At 42.9% G+C, this 23,225-nt stretch overlaps 1 protein-coding gene across 2 annotated transcripts in view; it reads right to left on the minus strand.

Moving 5' to 3' along the window:
* Positions 1-4,576: 4,576 nt before the first annotated feature.
* Positions 4,577-23,225, minus strand: part of LOC118780185 (semaphorin-3F-like) — an 83,184-nt gene continuing 64,535 nt past the window's right edge. For both annotated transcript variants that reach the window (XM_036532550.1, XM_036532551.1), the window contains exons 8-19: positions 22,035-22,154; positions 20,754-20,893; positions 19,457-19,571; positions 14,333-14,402; positions 13,344-13,488; positions 12,563-12,785; positions 10,095-10,183; positions 9,771-9,812; positions 8,835-8,992; positions 8,264-8,331; positions 7,870-8,003; positions 4,577-5,344 (exon numbers count right to left, since the gene is read on the minus strand). In XM_036532550.1, coding sequence (XP_036388443.1) covers positions 4,895-5,344; positions 7,870-8,003; positions 8,264-8,331; positions 8,835-8,992; positions 9,771-9,812; positions 10,095-10,183; positions 12,563-12,785; positions 13,344-13,488; positions 14,333-14,402; positions 19,457-19,571; positions 20,754-20,893; positions 22,035-22,154 — 1,754 coding nt within the window. In that variant the 3' untranslated portion in view covers positions 4,577-4,894. The remainder of the gene's footprint in view (positions 5,345-7,869; positions 8,004-8,263; positions 8,332-8,834; positions 8,993-9,770; positions 9,813-10,094; positions 10,184-12,562; positions 12,786-13,343; positions 13,489-14,332; positions 14,403-19,456; positions 19,572-20,753; positions 20,894-22,034; positions 22,155-23,225) is intronic.

Genomic DNA, 23,225 nt, shown 5'->3' on the forward strand with positions numbered 1-23,225 from the left:
AGATGATAATTCGGCTCAAGTGCTTATCTTTTCTTCTATTCCCATGTTCCCCTGGGCCTGTAAACATGCGGAGAGCCACGCCATTGGTTCATCTTCTGTGTGAAGAAGAGGCTGGGACTCATTTCTCAAGTGACGTTACAAATGGTTCTGCTGAGTTTGTACCATTACCAATTCAGAAATGTCCACTTTTCTGCTAGGGAACACAGAGACATGCAAAACTTTGGGTCAGTTTAAGAGTTTCATAAGTGAAGAAATGGTCAGTTAAGTAATATGTGGGGTCACACCCAGCCCCTCCACACTCTTGCAGTCATTGATGTGTATTGTATAAATAGCAGTGGATAGTGCTGATCGTTGTACTGTAGGTCTGTGATGAAGGTGGTCATTACTGAGGAGCATACACCTTTGAAAGTAATGTTATTGGCATCTGCTTTGTGAACTGGATGACTGTCAGGGTCTCTGTCACTGTTATCTTGCATTTGTTACACAGACATCCTAGTCCAGGGTGGCTCTTAGAAAATGCAGTTTACATGACAATGACACTGTTGTGTCTGAACCTGGCCTTGACACCAGTTCTACAGGACCATCCCTGAATGGCTTCCTGTCCACTTTAGGAGAGAGTCATTCTTGTCAGGTGTCTGTTCGAAAGGTAAATGATTACTCTGGCACTGTTGCCTAATTATATCTCCTCTTGCTTTTTTCTCTTTGGAGACTGAAGGACTGTTTTTTGAAGGACTGTTTTTACAGCTTATAAATTATCTGAGGCCCTTAAAGAGCTTTACCGTTTCACCTGACAGATCCAGTTGACCTCAATCTGAGGATGGAATGAAACCTTAATCTCTGAGTGTCCTCTGAAAGAGAGGGAATAGGAGAGACAAATAGATACATAAAGGTCTGTATTTGTAGGGTTGAAGATCACGAAAATCTTATTTCAAGCATTGACGTATGGTCCAGTAGAACTAAGCACAAGCCCAGAATCAAATGCAACAGTATCATGTAAACTGCATGTTCTGAGACCCACCCTGAGAGGTTAACAATTATAAGACAATGGTGACAGTGATGCTAACAGACATGAGACCCACACACAGGCACTGGGTGATGGACGTACTGAGGGAAGAAATGAAAGGGGGTTACAAAAATTAAGCTGCACAGTTTGTGTATTTGTATGTGAATGAAATTTTATCATTTGCACACCTGAAGAAGCAGACATTGATTTCAATAGAAAAAAAAAAAAAACATCTGTATTGTGAGGAATGGGAAAAATGCATTGATTTCTTCATTTTTAAGACTAAGGGCTACACAACTGACATAACTATGGTGTCTCCTCAGATATCAATGGAACGACCTCTTGTGACCAGAACATTAAGCATAGTGTGGGTCATCCTCTCCATCACTTTATCCTCTGCATTACACTCATAGTGCAATACCAGAGCCTTTTTAGTATAACCTCTTTTTATATACACCTATGTAACTCTGAATAGCACCTTGCTGAAGATATTAAATGATTTTGATTGATTTGAATGATTTACAGTCATTTTTCTAAGTGCGGTGCAGTGACCTTTTTATTATGGAATGTTTGTCTTCAAAATGTTGCTGTGCTTACTTCATTTTTATCTGCGAAAATCCAGGCTTGTGGTGGGAGTTGTTAGTGTGTAAGCATAATGAAGGTATTTTGGCCTTGGCACAAGTAGGTGCCGTTTTTGGAGCAATATTCATAATGTTGATTTAAGATTTTCTGAGCATTAACCTGGCCAGCATTCCTCACCACTGATGAAAGAAACAAATCGTTGTCCTGACCACTTTCTTAGTGTTTAAATGGTGAAAATGGTTTCAGTCCCCTGGCTAGACCAACTTCATATAATGATTGGAGTTACAGTTTGTAATGGTTGAACTGGTACTGCATCAATTATTGTAGAAAGTACCTGATAATAACTGACAACACCTGGTGGGCTTGAGGTTTCTTGAATGAAGCTGCCTTTTCTTTCACTTGTGTCATGTGATGCCTAACACACAACCACTCTGCCTCGACTGAAATGGTCACTATTTGCCTGGTGCCCTGGTGTTCCTCTGTACTGCAAGACATTTGGGAGTTTGACACAAACTATAAATTGGCTATAAAAAGTCTAGCCTGGTAGTAGCTAGTAGTTAGCAGGGTTGCTAACTTTGCTCAGCTGGCTGGAATGAGATTTTTAATTTGAGACCATCTTGCATATTGTGTGTGTGTTCAACCCTGAGTTAGAAGCTTTCCTCGGGAGATGTTGTGTATCTGTATCTGTCTATCTGGTTTGGATGTTTCAAATATAAAAAAAGACTAGGAATACAATTATTCTAAAAAAGAGAGAAGTACGTTCCATTCTTATAAAATATAGAGCTTTAATTTATTAGTCAGCAACATCAACAATGAAAGGGGAGAGATTCATTTAACACGAGTCATTACAATAACATCACCTGTGCATTTAGTCTTATTCAGTAACTGAATACTCTTTCTTAATAAACCGATAGTCAAAAAACACACAAAAAAGAAACTAAAGACACATATCCAAAAAATACCAACAAATTGTACAACCTTCTGTTGTAACCATGTTTACACATGGGCGGTTAAACAGGAGCAGTCTGGTGGAAGAGGATATTCTACACAAACGGAGAGAAAGTAGAAAACAAGAATGTGGCCCAAGGTTCTTCACATTTCTCTGCCGTATACAGGTTCTTTTTTACCACCTTGAGTCAGTCCCTCAGGCTTTGTACGGACATTATTCACTCACAAAAAGATACACATTCACTGGTTTCCTGTTATTTAATAAAGACAGCAACATAGCTTTTTTGTTTCATAATTATATACAGTACACATAAATTTCATGCACACAATGAAAAGCCAGCTTCCCAAGATTTTGGTATGAGTCACGCTCTGTTTCACTGTTCTGGATGTGTATATACATACAGTATACATTGCTACACATGGAGCCAAAGTCTTTGTATGAAGTCATGGGAGATGGCTCTTCCTTAGAACAGTATGACATACACAAGCAGTATTGCTTGGTCATTGGAGGCTTCCCTTAAAAATTCACCTGTGCTTTGTTACCTTTACTGTGCAATTGGGTAAGCAGCAAGGAAAGGCCTTCTTCTGTAGTGTGGAAGTGTTTTCATTTAATCCCCAGTCCCCACCCTGAAGGTCACCTCAGGTTGTAGAGCTTCTATCACCTCCTGGCTACGCTCTGACCACAAGAGGCAGAGGGGAGGAGTAGTTCAGTATTAGTTAGGACTGCAGAGCTAAATGCAAGTCAAGCTGATACCGCAGAAGCCAGCATGCAGTCAATGAACGCACCTGTTTGCCCGGGTCTTGTGTAGCATAAATGTTGGAACCATGTGGGTCAGATACCAGTGTTATGGAACTGAGAATTAATTAAAAAAACCAATGGAGGTCTCTGAGACGCTACTCTATTCCAGTGTGGCACAAAGGCCAAATGTATGCTGTAACAAAAATTTTGTGGTTGCTCCTTTTAGCTTGTGCATCCTTTCTTCATGCTCCTATGTCTGAAATATACAGCACCCAAGAATACGTACTCTCCATTCTACCTCGATGCAAAATCAGCCATCAAGGGTCTAGGTTCCTGTCTTATTTTGAGGGCGTGTTCAGGTAACTTTTTCTCATTCACATTACCGTCACCGATGATATTATGTTGATCTATAAATATGTGATGGCTTAGGTCTATTTATAATTTTATGGTGCCTTAGAAATGCCATGCAATGCAATTTTACAGCAACCCTATTTTTTTTTGCCTTCGAGGGCAAATGATTTTTTTCCCCCAAAGAAAACTCATCATATTTCAGCTTTTATAAGTCTCACAGGTACAGTATTGAGCAGTAATATATACACACGGTAAAAACAACAAACCTGTTGTAGTTGTCTTTTGGAAGAAACTGGGCTCACAGATGAGTACACAAATACAAGTGCCAAACAAAACTGTTGACACAAAGGTAGATAAGACGACATGTTCTGAGAACACCAAACAGACAGACCTCGTCCATTTGTGGAAGACGCAAATGAAAACGTGGGAGGATTTTTGGTTCAGTTGTAAAATATTTGTTAAGACTGTTTCTTTGAGAAACAGGGACACTTATGGAGGCAATGAAAGTATACAGCAGTGCTTTCCACAAGAGATTGTGTTTTCGTGTGTGCGCGTGTGTGTGTGCGAGAGAGAGGAAGAGTGTGACAGCGAGTGTGTCTGTGTGTGTGTGAGAGAGTGTAAAAAAGAGAGTGTGTGAGTGGGTGTGTGTGTGTGTGTGTGAGCAGGGGGGAGGTGCAGTGCTGGAATCCTGTCTCAGTCACAGCATTCAGGGAATTCAAAGTACCATGCCATCAGTGATATAATCCCAGCCAAAACTGGAGGGTTTTACCTGTAATCCCACTGTCAGTCATGTTCCTCATTTATAAAAAAAAAAAAAAATCCCCTTTGTTACTGCAGTATACACTTTCAATGTCAAGTTGTCGCTGATGAAAAATTAAGAATTTTTGTAATAATAACAACATTATTAAAATTAATAATCACAATGACAATAATAATAACAATATTTGCCCAGAAGGTATCTATACACAAAGAGCCTTTTTCTATTTAAGTACAAAGAAATCCACAGAATACTATGTACAACCTACAATAAATATTGTGTATCTTATATTTTTTAGCTGTTAGGAGGAGCTTCTGTTTGCTTGTTTTCTGTTTCTTATTTAGATTTTCTCTCTTGTAGTTCTTTTGTAGTATAGTGATTTGTTTTCTTGTTGACTGAGTCTCTCCAATTATTGGATATGTGTGAATGCGTGTGTATAAATGCGTGTGTGTATGTGTATGTGTGTGTGTCTGTATGTCTGTGTGTGCACATGTAAAGGGAGGGGGTGGACTCCTCATGTCTCCTGCACCCCAGTTTGCTCATCGTGATTCCGGCGGTTGCGTGGTTTCTTCTGGTCCTTCATCTCCTTTAGGTCTTTCCCTCTCATGGCGGCCAGCATGGGGTCTTTGGGGCTGCTGCTGCCCAGATACCAGTAGTCCTGGCAGTATTGATTGATGAGACTCATCTCGGGCTGGCTCAGGATGGTCAGGAGGTCCTTATACTGGCCCGCGCTGGGTGTCCAGGCGCTGGACTGGAGCGAAGCCGTGGCTGCCACTGGGCCACCGACTTCCGCCAGGACGTTGTTGATGGCCCGGCTAGACAGCACCACTAGCTGCAGCTTGACCAGGGTGTGCTTGAAATTCTTCTCGGTGGAGGTGCAGTGGTACATGCCGCTGTCGGACTGCTGCAGCGACCGCAGCAGCAGGCCCTGCTCGGTTTTTAGCACACGCCCATCTGAACGCATCTACAGAGAGAGAGAGAGAGAGAGAGAGAGAGAGAGAGAGAGAGAGAGAGAGAGAGAGAGAGAGAGAGAGAGAGAGAGAGAGAGAGAGAGAGAGACCACTGTGAGGTTAGGACCTTGAACTTCAGAGCAGTTGGATATAGGTATGACTCCAGCTTGGTACAACATTGTTGCACCATTGAGCAAGATAACCTTAATTACACGAGAGTCAACAGGGAGTGATCAAGAACATTTTGCCTACAAAGTAATGAAACAAGGTAATGTAAAGATAGACTCCAAGTTTTGTCTATGAAGTCTATAACAGCTTAGTTCACTTGCATCAGCCCATTCTCCTTCCTGTTTTTAATGTGCTTTGACACAGTTTGTCATAAATGGATATAAAGGGGCAGTTGGCTCAATTTTTTGGCTCTTCATCAAGCATAATATATTGTGTTTCTTTGTTATTTGAACTAACCCTTCCCACCATCCTCTTGATCTGTCCCAAGACAATATGCTGCATGAGTCAGAGCTGAAGCCCACGCAACAGACTAAAGAGTGGACAAGGAAGTTAAAGACCCTATTCTGTGAACCTGCACCCTGCACTCTGGGAACTCTGGGAAGCCTGCTTTTGTGCTCAGGGTGGGGCTGCTAGGGAGTCCTCCTTCATGGAGGCGCAGAAGGAGAGTCATGGTCATGCTTTGTTCCTGAGAATGACCGCACTGTTCCTCAGAATGACTGCCCTGCAGCCATACTCAGGGGTCTTTGTGGAGCCTCGCCCTGTTGCACGCACTACTGCTTAGAGGGTGAGGAGGGAGATGGGAAACAGTCTAACATGGCATCATAGGGATTGGTGTGGGGGATAGGGAAAGGCCCAGCAGATATCTGGGCACTCCCATATACCTGACCCCCTAAGAGGCCCTTTCCAGATCGACAGCCAATGGAATGGAGCTGGCCTCCTGGTGGACTGTTCTCCGGTGGTGTGGGCAGACGACCCTTTGTTTGACATGGCAAAAGTGGATATTTTGTTTGCCTCCTGCGGGCAATGACTAAACCGGCTGAGTGACATCGTTGCCAAGATCCTTCCTCGCTGCTGACATTGCCAATTGTCTCAGGGGCAGGTTTCCTGCTCTTGCTGGCAACAACAGCCCACCTCGCCCAGGCGGACCTCCTGCCCCAGGCCAGAGCTGTCCCACCCTCATGCTCCAGTCTGATGTGACTAACGTCCATGGCTGTGGTGGATACAACACTCCCCGCCATCTCAACAAAGGAACTTTTTCTCACAGTGCTGTTGTTTCCCTTTCTCCTCCAGGACATTGCATGTCCATTACACAACACTCAGGGCTGGAGTGGCTGCTGATTGCTTTTGTATCCAAAAGTAGACGTAAGAGGTGACTGTAGCGATTGATGAGAGAAATTCACTGCAATGTACTTGAGTGTGAAAGACACCCAGATGATGGCAGCTGATTTAAAATGAAAACAGTTTAAGACATTGTATTATCCATTACATGAGGTTATTCAGGTTCAATGCCTTACTCATTGATAATATGAAACTTTTTTGGGCCCTTGGTCTGCTAGTTACAAATCTGGGTCCCTTAATACTATACCGCACTCCCACCCAGTAAACAGGAGTGAAACACAGCATGTGTATATTTTACCATTTGAACAAAGGTAAATTTAATACAAAGCCTTAACTTTAATTTAAAGTCTTAACATATTTTATTGACACTCTAACATATATTGACATTGATACTCTATTTAGTGATACCCCTAATTTTACATTGCCAGCTTAAATGAAAATGGTGTTTCTGAAAATATTTTCTGCCCTCATAAACCCATAACCCAGCTTCATAAATCCATTATTAAACAGGATTTTGTTGCTTCTTAATGGGGTGGGATAGGTAATGTTTCTGGAAATCTATGGATGTGTGTAACATTTTTCGAAAGTAACGTCAAAGTGCCCTTTTTAATTGTAAAATGCACAAAAACAGATGTGTGCTTTCATTTTAATGTCTGGCCTTATGAAATAAACAAATGAGCAGGGAAGGCAACTGACTCAGCTATATTATGTAAATTGTCTACAAAGTCAATTCCGGATTATACAGCTGTGGACTATCCGGTTTACAGTTTATCTGTGCTGGTGGTCAAAAATGTATATACACGTACAATGTCCAATAATTTAAAAGACAAACATTTTCCACATGTTGCTGAGAGGAATAGGGGAGCGTAAAGCTCAAGGCATTTGTTCAGGCATGATAATATTAGTTACAGTTGCAGCTGTATGCATCTCCAGGTAGTGCCTTTTTAAACATGTTAAACATTTTTTGCTAATTTAAAAGTAAGTATACTATTAAAATGACATTGTGTGAATCATCCATGTTTTTGATCATGCCGTGACCCTGCTCCCCTCCATTATTTCTTACGATCAGGAGCATTTCCACTGAGAGTGGGGTTGTGGGCAGAGCTTGGAGGGAGTGGTGATACCCCAATGGGTGTGGCTAGGCTGTGACCCTGTGGGAGGAGCATCATGCGATGGACAGGAATGCTCTCACCTCCTTTTTCCTGTCACTGTTGTCCTTCTGTAGATGCCATTTGATTGACACGTGGGGTGACCTCGCCTGACACTCCAGGAAGGTGCTGCTGCCCTCAACCCCATACTGCACCATCTCCAGGGTGTTCTTATTGGCTGCAGAAAACACAGCACCAACGCAACCATGACATCACTCTCGAGGACCTGGAAACCCATACCTCACATCAAGATCCTGACTGGCCAATTTGGATTACTGTGTTTATTTTACTGTCAGTAGCGGTTGTGTCTACATTCCCCCGACATATTATAAATTATACATAAACATTGTTAACTCCCATTGCAACAGCAGTTAAGTGAAATCATAGTAGCAGTGAGTGTTATACAGAATGTTTCAGGTGTAATGTAACTGGACTCACCATTGGAATTGTAGCCCCTGCACTGCCGAATGGGGTTGCCGTACTTTACATCCTGTCGTCGGCTGCGCCTGAAGGGGTCAGATCAATATTTCCAAATAAAGATATTAATTACAATATGATCTTAAAAACATCAGATCTCTTTGCTGTCATGTCAGCACTTACTGTGACAAAAGACTACAGTTGCTGCATATCTACAGTGCCAGTCAAAAGTTTGGACACACCTGGTTAAGATAATGGGAAACATACCTTGAAAGACATTTTGATCTAAAAAGTTATGCTTAAATGCTTAAATGCTTTAAATTTGGTTTTTAGACAAATTTAAATAGTGAAGTTGACATCTATGTATGAATTTCTTTCCATTAAAAAAATACTCTTTGGCTACTTTGAAGAATCTAAAATATAAGATAGTTTTGATTTAACATAGTTTTGAGTAGGTTTTGACTTTTCACTGGTTCTGTACATTGGATCTATGGAGTACATTTTCAGTTCTAGACTCATTAGGTCCCTTTACAGAGAGTAGTGTATGTTGTCTGGATAAGCGACGGTGCACGATCACGTGTATGGTCCTCACCTTTTTTGGGATGCGGAGTACCGCGAACATGACTTCCCGTCCCAGGCGCAGTAGGGGTCGCGGGCGAGGCAGCAGTCGGCGCAAGCCTCCCCGTACACGTCGCAGCGGTGCAAGGCTAGGTGAGTCACGCCCACCGCCGAGCCCACGTATAGCTGTTGCTGTGGGGGGTGGGGAGGGGGGGGAAGGAAGTCAGCCCGGCTCAGGGAGAAAGGTAGTGACGCTTAGCTATAGGCCACATGGAGTACACACAAGTCTGATAGCCATTCTCTCTCTGTCTTCATTAATATCACAGAACTCTGTTGCAGAGTATTTGGCAGAAAAGGAAACAGCAATATAATGATAAAGTTATAAAAGGTTATTATACTGCTAACATTACATGGCCATGCTGATTACAATTAGGGAATGGTCACTGCTCTAAAAATCAGTGACTAGTGTCCAAAAGTCTTGCTGCTTAGCACGCTTTAGCTATAGTCAGCACATTGTGTATAATTGTACTGAGGGAGCTACACGTCAGACAAGAGGAGACACTCTGGAGATGCTCATAGTTAATAGTAGGTGAACAGTTGTTTCATCGGCTGTTTTACATTTATAAATTCTATAAACATGTAACTCTGTCCTTATAATGTCATGCATAAATCACAAGCCAAGAAGTCAATCAGTGTGAAATACAATATGGGAATAAAATTGTCTTATTTTCCAAAAAAATTTTCCATATTTGTTCATTGTCTTTCCCTAATTGAAGACACACTGGGTCATGGGTGTTCTGGTGTGGAGGCCCTGGCATTACAATAAAAAAAGTCTATGTCCCACATTCTTTCATTTAGTGTTGGGTATCTTGAGGAACAATGGATGACACAATTAAGAGTTCTGAAGAAGTATTGGCAAACTGTTTGCTTTGTTTTGTTGTTTTGATTATTGAAAACGTCAGAAACATACCCTTTTTGATGAAATTTTCATTGTTGTAATTGGAGTTGGAACCTGGAACATAAAGGAAAACAACGAATGCTTAGACAGGTTAACATTCTAGCATTCTAATTAACATAACATTTCTAACATTACAATATACTTCAGACCTTAAAGTTCCCATACTACCAAGGATTTGACTATGTATGTATGGGCCTCAAAACAAAGTTAGCACAACAACAGATATAAAAATCAAATGGTAGATAAATTGAGAATGCCAAAAGGGCAAAAGATGAGACACACACACACACACATACAAGAACAAAGGCAAACAGAGAGGAAGTGAAAAAGACTTACTTTGAACACTTCCACCTCTTCCAAGACCAGCTCCTCAGTCTGCAGGTCATCTCTGGGCAGGACAATCACCTTCTGAACCGTGCCTCGATCTACAAACCATAGACCACAAGAGCACAGTGAGCTGTCTCACATGTTCCTCAGATTGAGTCTCCTCTTTCCTCAGGCCACACTTTTTTTTTGGGGGGGGGGGGGGGGGGGGGGTTGGGCGTGGTATCAGGAGTAAGGGTTAGAACTTTTGTTATGTTTCTTAAAAAATGTTTGACACTTCGCCACTGGTGCGTACCTAACCGTATAATGCCTGTGAACAGAACAAGGCATAAAACACAAGGTAGACAGCCTATGAAAGAAAAAAAACAACATTCTGCCACTCACAGATACATTCTGGCCTGTCTTTGTGGCATAAAGAATCCATTAGTCTTTGAAATTCCAGGTTCAACATGAGAGAGCGGACACAAAGGAAGAGAACCGGTCAGAAGCACATGTGTATGAGAGAAGTGATGTCATTTCTCCTCTGAGTGGTTGAAAGCGAAGGGACATGTGGGAGTTTTCAGTAGCATCAATAGGAAGAGACAGGTGATAGACACTCTCAGTGGAACCCATAGTGCATTAAAGCTTTTATTCTTATTGAATGATGTAGGCCAAAGCCTTTTTGGTTATCCAACCATACAATACTTAAAGGGTTGAGACATGTTCCTCCCATCTATAGATGTTCAATCTGAGGGCAAAACCTCCTGTTTTGACTTTGTGGAATCATAGTGCTGGAAGCGAGGTGTCCTGTACCTCCCAGTATCTCTGCCGGAGTCACGCTAAGCCCCCAGATTTGGAATTCCCTCTCCCATTAAAGTTTCTGAGGAGACAGACTGCCAGCCTGTCATTTGAGTGCAAACACATTTGAAGGTGTCATGCTTCCAGCAGATCCTGGGTGGCTTTGTGGATCACCAGAAACCAGAGCTGAATTCACAGGGCTGGGAGGAATTTTCCCTCAGTGAAGAAAACTCTGCTGTAATCATAGGATATACTATCTGGTTGATTAAGCTATTTAGTTGTACAAGCAAGAGATTTTTTGTCTTCCAGAATGCACCATGACTATGCACCAAAATCTCCTTCTAGGGTAAAATATCTGCAAAACACAATTAACATAAGAGGACGTTTGGCACTGTATGCAAAGTGATATGACCCTATGCACTTGGCTGCATTTAGTTTTAAGTTTTGTACTTCTAATTCCTTTGTACTGTATGCCAACAGCAATCAAAACACTTGCACTAGAGAAAGATGCAGTGTAGCTTTTGGTAATCATTCAAGGTAACTCCACCAAATTTTTTATTTTTTTTTACAATATATCTTCATACATCCAAGGGAAAAGGAAGGGCCAGTTTCACAGTGGAGAAATATCTATTTCTTTGCATAAATTCTTCATGCTCTGCTGCCAGAATGTAACATCCCCACCTCTTTAAATCATGAGTGATGAATGGGCACTTCATCCACACAAAATACCTGTTCATACCTGTGAATACCTGCAAGAGCTTTTTTCTGATCTTTATATGAACTTTCAAAGCATGTACAGGTGGCTCAACTAAAACATTTAAGACACACACACATATATCTTTCATAGAATGTTGATATTTCTTTTTTCTTGGAATCAAATCTACTCCATCTCACTTTGCTCATGTTTTTCCACAGTCCCCTGACTGTACCGTGAAATTTCTATGCCGGTTAGCACAAGTTTGACACACTGCTGAGCGTAAATTCTGATTATATGCACTACAATACGAACAGGCTCAGTGTACAAAGAATACCCAACATCTACAGCTGTAGAAAACAGTTGAAATGTAATTTGCAAAAATATTCATTATTCTTCATCTATTATTATTAAACCAAATTCATCAGTATGTTTATTCACTATTGTAAAATTAACAAACAGCATATTAAACATATAATCCATGACAAACCCTTTAACATGGCTTGCACTAGTACATAAAAGCTACTGATGAGAAGGTAAAGGACTTTCACCATAAAAGACAGCATATGCTGTCTGTGCAAATGCCAGGGATGGCTGCTGATCCACCAGATGGGGGCGCTATCATTGAAACAAGCAGCAAATGCTGCATATTAGTGAGGCACGCCTCCCACAAGCAATATCAGTGTGCTGTAAACAAACAGCTTCCTTTTTTGGCTCTGACCTGATGGTGGTTAACTAACTGTCGACCCGACATAATTCAGAAAGAGGAATGGGACTCAGGAAAAGGTGATTGCAAGCTGTCATCTCAGGGCACTGAGCACACTCATTTAGTAAGGCATAGTCAGTGCCATTGTTGACAAAACCAACAAAAATGCAGATGCCTTATGAAATACATGCATCATCTGAACTGTACTGTACTCTACTAATTGTACCTTTGTTTTTTGCATCAAAATAGAAATGAAACTTGGACACAATGGTACTGGTGGAGAAGAAGAGCGTAATGACTTACCTGTCCCCAAGAAGAGCACCTCATAACTCCCATCTGCAGCTGTCACCTGGTCCACTGTGATGGTGGTGAACTCATAGTCAACATTCGTCCGGACCACCAGGGGGCGCTTGTGCACCGGGTACACGGCGTTGTACATGGTGGGGTGGTTCCGCATGAAGTTAATGACTTCATCCGGGTAATCCTTGGTGGACTTCATGTTGGGCGTGAAGGTCCCCCCTGGGCACTGTGGATCAAACAGATGAACAGAGAGGTCATTCACCACTGCCAGATCAACAAGGTCTCTAAACAGCAATAGTGGAGCATTTGTCTGGCCTAAAACCTTCCAAAATTTCTAGTGAAACATTGATCTCACTGCAGCCCTCAACTGAACTGTGGTTATTGCTCAAACTACAGCTCCAAACAGGTTACAGTGCTATCTTGAAAGCTGCACCTCATGAAGTTAAAGTCAAAGACAGTCAGCAGTCAAGAATGCGTTACAACTACCTTATTAAGTCATCCCACGAATGCTCCAGGAATAACCTTAATGTCAACTAAACACTTGATTGACCTATGATCAGACTAGATTTCAACCACTAATCAACATTTAACATCTTAAAAACAATTTTAAATCAAATGCAGATTAAAAACTTCCATATATATATATTATATATACCATTAAGGAACTTGGTGGTTTGAAACTGAAAGTATAGTGAGAAAGACCTATTGTGTGGTATTGCAGAGGGTGAGACACCCTACAAAGTGGGATATGCAGAAAGGACACATGGCCACGAAGATCACTCACTGTCCCAGGCCGGGGGTATGGGATCTTCCCTGTGTACGCCACCCACTGGTAGTTGGGCCCTTCCTTGTGAGCAAATGGTCCATTGAATACCATGCGGATGTCAGCCATGGAGTAGACACACACAGCAGAGCCCTTGAAGACAGACCTGAGGAGGAAAAAGAAAGGAAGTGCTTTCAGCGGGACCACATCACTGTAATGAAACAGAATGGAGTGGAGGCAGAGACCGCTGGGGTGTCAACAGTGAAGTATTCGAGGGTCTGGCTTTTTCATCAGCCACCTGTATTCACCATCTCCCAAGACACTCACCTACATGCTAAAATGCTAATGACCAACTGTACACAGGCTGCTGGTGATGTCGGTGGATGTGACAGCTGCCTGGGAGTTATTCCCTTACACATGCAAAGGTACATGTCATCAACACTGATCTTATGATCTGGGATTCATGATGAGGTTATGGTTGCAAGAAAATCTGGGTGGAAGACTGAAAGGAATATGCCCAACCTAGTATTACAGCTGCTGAACTAACATTCCACGTGCGTACTTTTTGAGTTTCATTTCTGTCACAGTGGGAGCAGCTCTGACGTTTCCGTGAATTATAATGGCTTCTGAGGGTTATTAATACGGTTGATGGATGTCCTGTTATGAAAGGTTCCAAGAGTGAAAAATGGGTTTTGCTCCTTTACAGGAAGCGCTCTTCTGTATTTGGACAGACTTCCTTTTCCTTCTTTGCAGTCTGCTGTGGAGACCATGTGTCTGACACGTGGCAATATCTGCACTTACAACAATGTTTAACAACCACGTCTGCAGCAGCTGCTCTGTATTGAGGGATATGGAGAATGGGAATAGATGGAATATGGCTCTAGAACAGACAAATATCAACGATGAGTAACATTTTGGATCAGTTGTTTGTTATACTATATTGGATGGCTCACTTGTAAGTGGATATATGAGCTTGGATGGAGGCAGGAAGCCAGTGGTTGCTTACTCACCCAGAGACCGAGAAGACTCCATAGATGACCGGATTCTTAGTGTCCTGCGTCTGCTGGATGTACACATCCCCTAAAATGCAGATTCACACGGCAATTAGAAATGTGTTTCAAAAGCACATGCATACAGTACGTGCACAGATACAAGTGCACACACACACACACACACACACACACACACACAAATACACAGATGCAAACACACATTACTGCGATAATATCTTCTAAGTCTGTGCTAGTTTATTAAGATTCCATCTCTGAACACAAGGTGGATGCAAAGAGGTCAAACAGGCTATAAGTGAACACACACTGACACTGAAGTGTCTGTCTGCCTGTCTGTCCTGCCTACATCTGCCTGCTCTCTTGTGACGAAGTGAAGCAGAGGGGAGGAACACATGGCAGAGTCAAAGTCGAGATAACAAATCATATCACGCCTGGATTCCCAGAAGGGGGACCAACAAGTGGGGACGAGATCTAAGAGGGTAAAGTGGGGGAGACGAAAAATGAAGGCATGGTCTTTCCTTTATGCCAGCTTCAATCAGGGAGCACAGCGGGTACCAGTTCGGAGAGAAGAACAGGAAATGCAAAATCTCCAAGGAAATGGTACATGAGCTGGGGTGGGGGTCACATGGCCCACACGAGAACATTACACAAAGCTCTGCTACATCCTCTAGGCTAGTTATTAACCATATTTCCAGGGAAGAACACACCAAAATGTGTCCGCCATTCCTGTCAGGAGTTCAACAGCATGAGGATTATTAACTGAAACAAGCTCCATATGAATAATATTACACAACCATAGACCTGGAGAGAAAAGCGCAGTAAAATAGTGCCAGTCAACCATAAAAGTGTCCATATGTACTCTTTCAATAGTGTTCCACCTGAGAATGAGTCTAAATTCACCACTGAGGTGGGAACTTGGGAGTGTCCACTCCTCTTTTACAGCCAGGCTGGGAGAATGTTATTGCTCTGTCACCTGTGGATTTTCTTCAACGAGCCCCTAATTTCATGCATGATGAACGGAAAGTTTCTTTTTCCTCAAATTTCACAGGAGCAGGGTGGTGGAAGCCTTTTTAGGCTGCGCTCATTACTGAAGATCCTGAATTATAATTTCAGAAAATTCAGTCTTGGAGATGGAATTTTTGTATGAGGAACCCTCGGCATGATGGGAGTTAAACAGGAGCCACCTACTTCCAATAATTCCTATGGGCAGGAAAATTGGGCAAGCATTACTTTGTCGCTAATGTGGAAGGCAAAGAGAAATCCACAAAAAGGTCATGTCTGTGGATGGCTGATGGAATTCTTCCCTCTCCTTTTTACCTCCAGCATGCTTTTCTTCGGAGCAAAAAGAGAACAAGATAGAAAGGACTGCGGCCAGGCTCCAAATACGTGAGGGGAGGGGCTGAAAAAAGCACAGCCACAAGTCTTTGCAAGCGCAAACCACAAAAATTTTTAAGTAGCATACATCATATGCATGAATCGAATCTTCTTAGTTGCACACACATGCCATGTTGTGATCCATATGAAGAAGGTCAAACTTGAATACGAAGAAGATATGATTACAACAGAAAACAACACTCTCTAGACCATAAATGAAGGTGAGGAATATATGATCTTCTTTATTGTTGGAAAGTGAAATTTCTGTCATTTGTAGCGGGACTGCTGGCAGATTATGTTTAATGTTCATACAGGTGTTATCATCACACACAAAAAAATCTATTTTACAGCCAGGGGTACAGGAATGACAGGTGAAGAGTGCAAACAAGAACAGGAATTAACTTTTGGCAAACGGGCAAGAAATCCATAACACATCTGACGCCAGTTTGACAGTCCTCCTGGCTATGGACTGTGAAAGGGAGGAATAAAGAGGGGGAAAAAAACTTGGAACATAAAGACTCATTAACTCATTTTCGGTCCTTTTATGGTGTTTTCAAGCAGACAGACTTTCAGTTTAAAATACTGATCTGTGTTTTCCACGCTAATGCAAAACATTATTGGAATACTGCTATTACATTGAAGCCACAAAGTAAAACCACTACAATTATGAAAATAATTTTTGTATATCGTTGTGATTCTAACATCAGCACTGGAGTAGGCACCTGTACATCTAAACTGCAACACATCTTGCAGCTGCAAAAAAACATTAAGTCAAACAGTTTGGGAAACGGGTGCGTAGTTGAATAGGAATCTCTGCATTAAACTGAATTTATACACATTATAATAATGAGGCATATTCACTGCACTGTAAAAATGGCATCTCCCTTGAGTGTTGTTAGGAGAACTGATTTGTGATGGGAGTCTATGCTGTTAAGCCCTCGTGTCTGGAAGAAACATGTGCCATTCAAGCATTTCTCTCTGGTGAACTGTCTCTGGTTATGATCTCACTGACATAAGATTATAGGAGGGTGGGGTGGGGGGGGGGGAGGATGGGAATGAGGGGAGGAGTGATACACATGTTTCTAATGTATTGCAAAACCATCTTGCTTGCCCTCTGCCACCCACAAGAACCAATACAGCCTGTGAGAATCTCCTGGGGCCAGAGAGTACTCTGGAAAGAAACAGCCAGAGAAACAGTTTGATCACATCAGAAACAGTTATGGGTTACTAAATGGAAAGAAAAAGGGTCTATTAGAGATATGAGGTGCTGTTTAAGTCTTTGCACTGTGCACTTTGCCTACATTGGCATTACAAAAACAAAATCCATACTGTTCCCTGGGTGACACAAAAACAGCATGAACTCAAAAACTCTATTTCGAAAGAAATCTATTGTTCAGGAATGATGACAATTAAAAAAACAGTTAGAAGTCTGCAGAGAGGAAGGAAAGGTTTTGCATCTGGGATTTGATGCTTGCATGATAATAAGAACTATGAAAAGAACCAGACGTTGAATTGCTTTTGCACAGCAATAAAAGCCCATGTTTCCATGTTCGTCTGGAATTAAGCCCACATGACCTCTGTCTGGCCGGTTCTGAATGGAGCTGGATTTTGCTTTACGCTGTGTGATCATAGCTTGTCCCAACATAGTCAGTGTATCTGCAAATGTGCTTGCCCCTTGCGCTGTTCTGCACCTCCTTATGTGCCCCTCTTCAAAGGACAGAGCCCTCACACTGCCATGTGAAAAATACTGTATCTTTGCGGGTGATAGAAAAAAACCCAGGCATTGTCCAGGACTGTTTCAGGTCACTGCAAACCACCTGATCAGGAGGGAAACAGATACAGTGACAATGACTAAGGAATAGGAAAAGGAGACACTTTCAGGTCATGCCGGTATTGTTTTCAGTTAGCCTGACAAAACAATCCATGGGTTTTGTAAGCACTTTAGAATACTCACAGTTTTCACTCCCAAATGAAATGAAACATTTTAGCTATGTTCAGATGAAAAGACGGGCATTACATGTGAGGTGGACCCTAAAGGTCTTGTGACATGACTCTGGTAAATGGTGGTAAATGACAGCCTGGGATTTTAACACTGACTGTAGAAGTCAGGACCAGAGATGAATACTCTAAGTCTCAGATCATCGATGCCATTTGCCAAAGGACACAAAGGCAATTTGCCAAAGAACGTTAGTGATGTTTCTATGGGGTGCTAAAACAAATATTCTGGATAAGTATTTGTCGAATGCCAGATGAAAAAACATTTTCCTTTTCCAAAAATAGACAAAAAATAAGAGGAACACCATCACTTCCATTCATACTCATAATTCACATCAATTTCCCAAGAGAAACAGCTTAAAGCCAGCCACATAATCAATTTACATGTTCAAAACCACCTCTGATTTAGTGCCATGAAAACGGGGCAAGTGGGACAGAACTTAACATTAAGAAAACTCAGAAACATGAAAAATCTGTTTTTTGGGAAGATGACCCAGCACAAATTACGCTTGTAAAGTTATTATAGGCGAAAACAGTGAGAACTCAATTACTGAGGAATAAGTGCAACTAAAACACTATTTTGCTTTCCCATAAACCAAAGCTCTTGTTCAAAGCAGGTATGGTATATACATGGTGAAGACATGACTCCAGGGGAAGCATCAACTACTGTACCCTGTTCCACATGTCAAAAAGCAAAAATTTCAAGCAGTGTATATGGCACAGCTGACCATGCCTGGACTAGAAGAGTAGTATTCACATAGGTGATATGGTCTGATTGTGTAGAGTAATTGCCAAAGGAAGGAAGGACTGGCGAGTCTGTTTTGGGACAGAGAGAGGAGATGAAACCTGAACCCATATGTTGATCTGAGGTCAGTCCCATCCCCTCACTTCTCAGCTGATCCCCATTTTGGCTGCAGGCCTAGATAAACCATCGAATTTCAGACACTGTGGCTGGAATTTAAGGCCTTCTGCCATATCGATTCATTTACAGCTTCTCTACCGTGAAGGAGAAAGAAAGAGGGAGACAGCTGAAATGGGCTGGAAGGCGGAGAGAAGACACATGGTTTGTCCTTTAGTAGGTAGAGAGAAGCTGTTGTTATTATTTTGGGGTAGGAGATCTATGTAGCTGAGTGCAAACATTTCAAACTTCTAAAACCTGTCAAATAACATAACCATGATTTGGGTTCTAGTTTTAGAGCTACGCTATATGGACAAAAGTATTTGGCCACACCTGTTTTTCAGGGTTTGGGCTAGGCTCCTTATCTTCAGTGAAGGGCAATCTTAATGCTTCAGCATACCAAGACATTTTGGACAATGCTATGCTTCCAACTTTGTGGCAACAGTTTGGGGAAGGCCCTTTTCTATTCTGACATGACTGACATAAATGCTCTACAGAATGAATGGGCACAAATTCCCACAGAAACACTCCAAAATCTTGTGGAAAGCCTTGCAAGAAGAGTGGAAGCTGTTATAGCTGCAAAAGGGGGACCAACTCCATATTAAAGCATATGTATTTGAATACAATGTCATTACAGTCCCTGTTGGTGTAATGGTCAGGCGTCCGAATACTTTTGTCCATATAGTGTATATTGCTGTAGAGCCACTCAAGGGTTGTGACATCAACCAAGCTGAGTCTTATGACCATGCAGCACTGTCACAGATTCAGAGACACAGGAACTGGGAAAAAATGGCAGATAAATAACGAGGCCGATAAATAACAGAGTGTAGGGAGAAAGAGTGGGGAGGAGGACTCACGGAGCTCGTCAAAATGTGTCTCGATCCCGTCGGCCCCTGGCACCGAGCAGATGAGCCGTGCCTTCAGGAAGGTGCTCCACTTGTTGACAAGGCAGCAGTGGCCACCATCATCATTCTGCATGGGGGGTTACAAAAGACATGGCTGTATCACCCCCCCAACTAATACAAGCACAGGTGGAATCACGCAGATGGGAACCATAGTCAAACATGTAGAGAACATCGCCTTAGAGGAGATAAGACAGCAAACAACTCCTCCTCTTGTTCTGAGTCTTTCCCATCTGCTGTGGACAGCAGCCAAATTCCAGAGCCCATTGAATATGATTTACAGCCTGACTCCTTACTCTTAACACGTTCTCTTTTTAACATATTGAACCTGGAAATTGCTATTTCAGGGACTGCCCTGACATAAAATAATGCAGTAGACAGATAATACATCAGGAATAAAGCTTCAAGAGGGTTTAATATGAATCATGATAATATTTCTCATGAACCCCACCATGCATCCAGTACAGTACATATGATTTCAAATATTTGTGTAATAGGTCAGAAATATCCTGAGCAATTACACCATAATTTAGGAAATTCTTTTAGTATATCTTCTTGATTGCAGAATGGGTGCACTGTGAGACAATAAAAGTCTCTGTGAGAGAAACAGACAGAGAAGAAAACTGCACACAGGGTCAAATGCTGGACCGCTCTCACCAGCAGAGCAATGAGAGCTGTCGGACTGGGGCATAGGCGACTGCATAAACTCTCCTCTGTGTGTGTAAACTAGGGCCCAAAGGACAAAACACTCTCTCCTTTTGTTTGTTTTTTCAGAGCTGCTCATTTGTTGCTGAGGGGAGAGGGGCAGGGCACTGTTTTCATTAAGAGATTGTGGTCAATCACCAAATCCATTAGCAGGTCAAGCAGTGCTGTGTTTGAAGGCCGGCCAGAGCCCTCCCCCTCTCTGGTGTCCCAGGAGTTCACCAATATAAGATAGGAGACAGTACCAGCATCACATATTCCAAGGGGCGGGGATGGGGGACGGGGGATGGGGGACGGGGGAACGGGGGATGGGGGGGGGGGGGTGCGAGTGAGAATACTCCCTCTCTGATGGAAAGGACACACTGTTTATAAGGTTTAGTCCACATGGTTTCCAGAATGTCATTGTAAAATAAACAAAGGGTCCAGCTAGAAAGAAAGGAATTTGTTTAAATGCATGCCCTTTCATGCCACATCACTAGCACCCTGTGTGGAGTGGCCTCCTGGCTGCTGGTTGGCTGACAGATCACATGACTGCTTCTGCCAAACTCACCAGGCAGATCCTGCCGATCCGAGACTGAGCCACGGGGTTCTGACCCATTTCCGAGGACTTCTCCCGGAAGAAGAAGTACAGCTTGTCGTCGTTCCTCTCAGCGCTGTCAGGAATGAGGTGTGCGTGGATGAAAGTGGGATCTTATGGAAAGAGGCAGAGAGGAGTGCGCAGGTGAGGGACAGTCCAGGCAGGAAGAACAGCTAATCAGCTCGATGGCCAGTATTAGGGAGAGAAACAGCTCCATGCTTGTTCAACAGACACAAGATATATGGATTGTTCCAATAAAACAATAAGTAAACTGTGTAGCATTTGGTACTATAATTCTTTTTTTATTTTAGTGCTAACAAGCTTATTGCTTGCACTGCCTTGTAATGGGCTCACACACTGGGATCCAGCAGGTTGACCGTGGGGTTCTTATTAAACCAGAGGCCTGACTCAGCTGCTGGGGCACTTCCAATGTGAAAGGAGGAAAGAAGAAACTGACATGGTGTCCTTGGGGGTCTTCTAAATAATGAGACGGGCAGGGGGACTCAGATGTCAGGGTGCAAAATGTGCCTGTGGCGGGGGGGGGGGGGGGGGGCTGTCTGGCCTTGACAATAAGAGTCAAGGCCAGGCGGGGCCCCTTCTGACGTGGTGACAATATCACCCGCCACCTGTCCGCAAGACGACGCGGTAGCACTTCATTAGATAAGAGGGTCGCCTGCAGGGCAGTTAGACTGCCTCTGTCTATCTATAGCTGTGCTTTATCTGCCCATTTGCAAGTCAGTGTGTGTCTGAAATGTGTGACAATAGTGTAATGGCACTTGTGACGATGTTTGCAGGTCTATGAAGGAGAAACAGTGACAGTTTCAATGTGGAAAAAACACAGCGAGTTTTCTGCTCCGTTACCTGCAGGTCCCACTGACTATCGCATTTGCGTCAGGCCGTGCAAGTGAGAGCCACTTACAGGTACATGTCTTCGATTATTTATCTTAAAATAAGAATGTATGACATCTATTTTGAGGTGTGTTCTGCTCATACAAAAACCCTGTCTGTTTTCTGTTAAACACAAGATGTGCTCTTTTTTCAAGAATATTGTTGTAAGCAATAAAGTAATGAGGCAATAAAATCGATCATATTCACAAATAATAATCTTTTCTGCAATGCACTGAATAACATTACAAGAAAGAGACCCCACACAATTCTATCAAGAAGGCTACTGAAAAGCTCACAGATGACAGAGATGAGGTAGGTAACAGAGGTATTTCACTCAAAACAAATCACACTAAGGTGAATTGGTACCATTTAACCATCTGGAGTTATACTGGTCTGTCCGCATGGCGGTCTGCTTCCCCAGAGTGCGGAAAATGGCTGAGTCTGTTCCCATGAAGTCAATGTAGACCCCAGCGTAGAGCTCTCCATCTGCACACGAGTGATAGAGAGAGATGAAAAAAAAGAGAAAAAGAGAGAGGGAGAGAGAGCAAGAGAGACAGAGAGTGAGAAAGAGATCTGGGAGCTGTTTCCATGATGTGGAATCTAACAAGGGAGGCAGCTTCTTTGGACCTTTGATATTCAACCACCCACACAGCCCACACATCCCTTGGCACAAACTGCAGGGGATCCCCTTACCCACCAAACCGCAGCCCTGAGTGCCACAGTCTGGGGGAGAAGCACAGGTGTCCTGTCTGCCCTGCATAGCTTTGGAGTGTCATCACTGTGTCTCCGTCACTGTCACAGACCCACAGGGAGAACTGAGAGCACAGGACACACGCAGGAAGAGGACTGATAGAAACAGATACATGCAAGGGAATGACACAGAGGGACCAAAAGCATGTGGAAGGGGCTGTATAGGAGGAACAACAAACACTTGATGGTCTGAGTGAAGCTGAAAAAAAGAGCTAGAGATAGAGAGTTGCCTGGCCTTGACAGGGACAGGGCGTGGTTCAGGGCCCAGGCCTTGATAAATAGTGGGGAGTCTGAGGAGGGGGCTCCAGCCGAAGTTGCCTGGGCCCGGAAGTGAGAGCAGGTGCTGCCCCAGCAGGCTGCTGGCAGCCTGGCAAGAGCCGAATGGACCGGATAAATGGTGTGGGTGGTGATGTGAAAAAGGGGAGTAAAATATTAAACTCTTCAAAGATCAAACTAAATTTTTCTCATTCTTCACCTTTTTTTCCAAATCTTAATCACAAGAAGGGCAGCAGTGTCGCATAGTGGTAAGGAGAAGGACTCATAACCGAAAGGTTGCTGGTTTGATTCCCCACAGGGGCACTGCTGCTGTACCCTTTGGCAAGGTACCTACCCCAGAATTGCCTCAGTAAAGGATGGATGACATGTCCACATTGTAACCTATTTAATTTGCTGTGGATAAGAGTGTCTACTAAACCCCTGTAACGTAAGAAGTGACGTGGGTTTAGAGGAGCAAGAGGGGTGAGGTGTAGTGTGGGAACTGTGCAGAAACAGGACTGCTATTTGTAATGTTTCGTGGGAAAATGTTTC

This window comes from Megalops cyprinoides, chromosome 7 (assembly GCF_013368585.1).
Source record: "Megalops cyprinoides isolate fMegCyp1 chromosome 7, fMegCyp1.pri, whole genome shotgun sequence".
NCBI lineage: Eukaryota > Metazoa > Chordata > Actinopteri > Elopiformes > Megalopidae > Megalops > Megalops cyprinoides.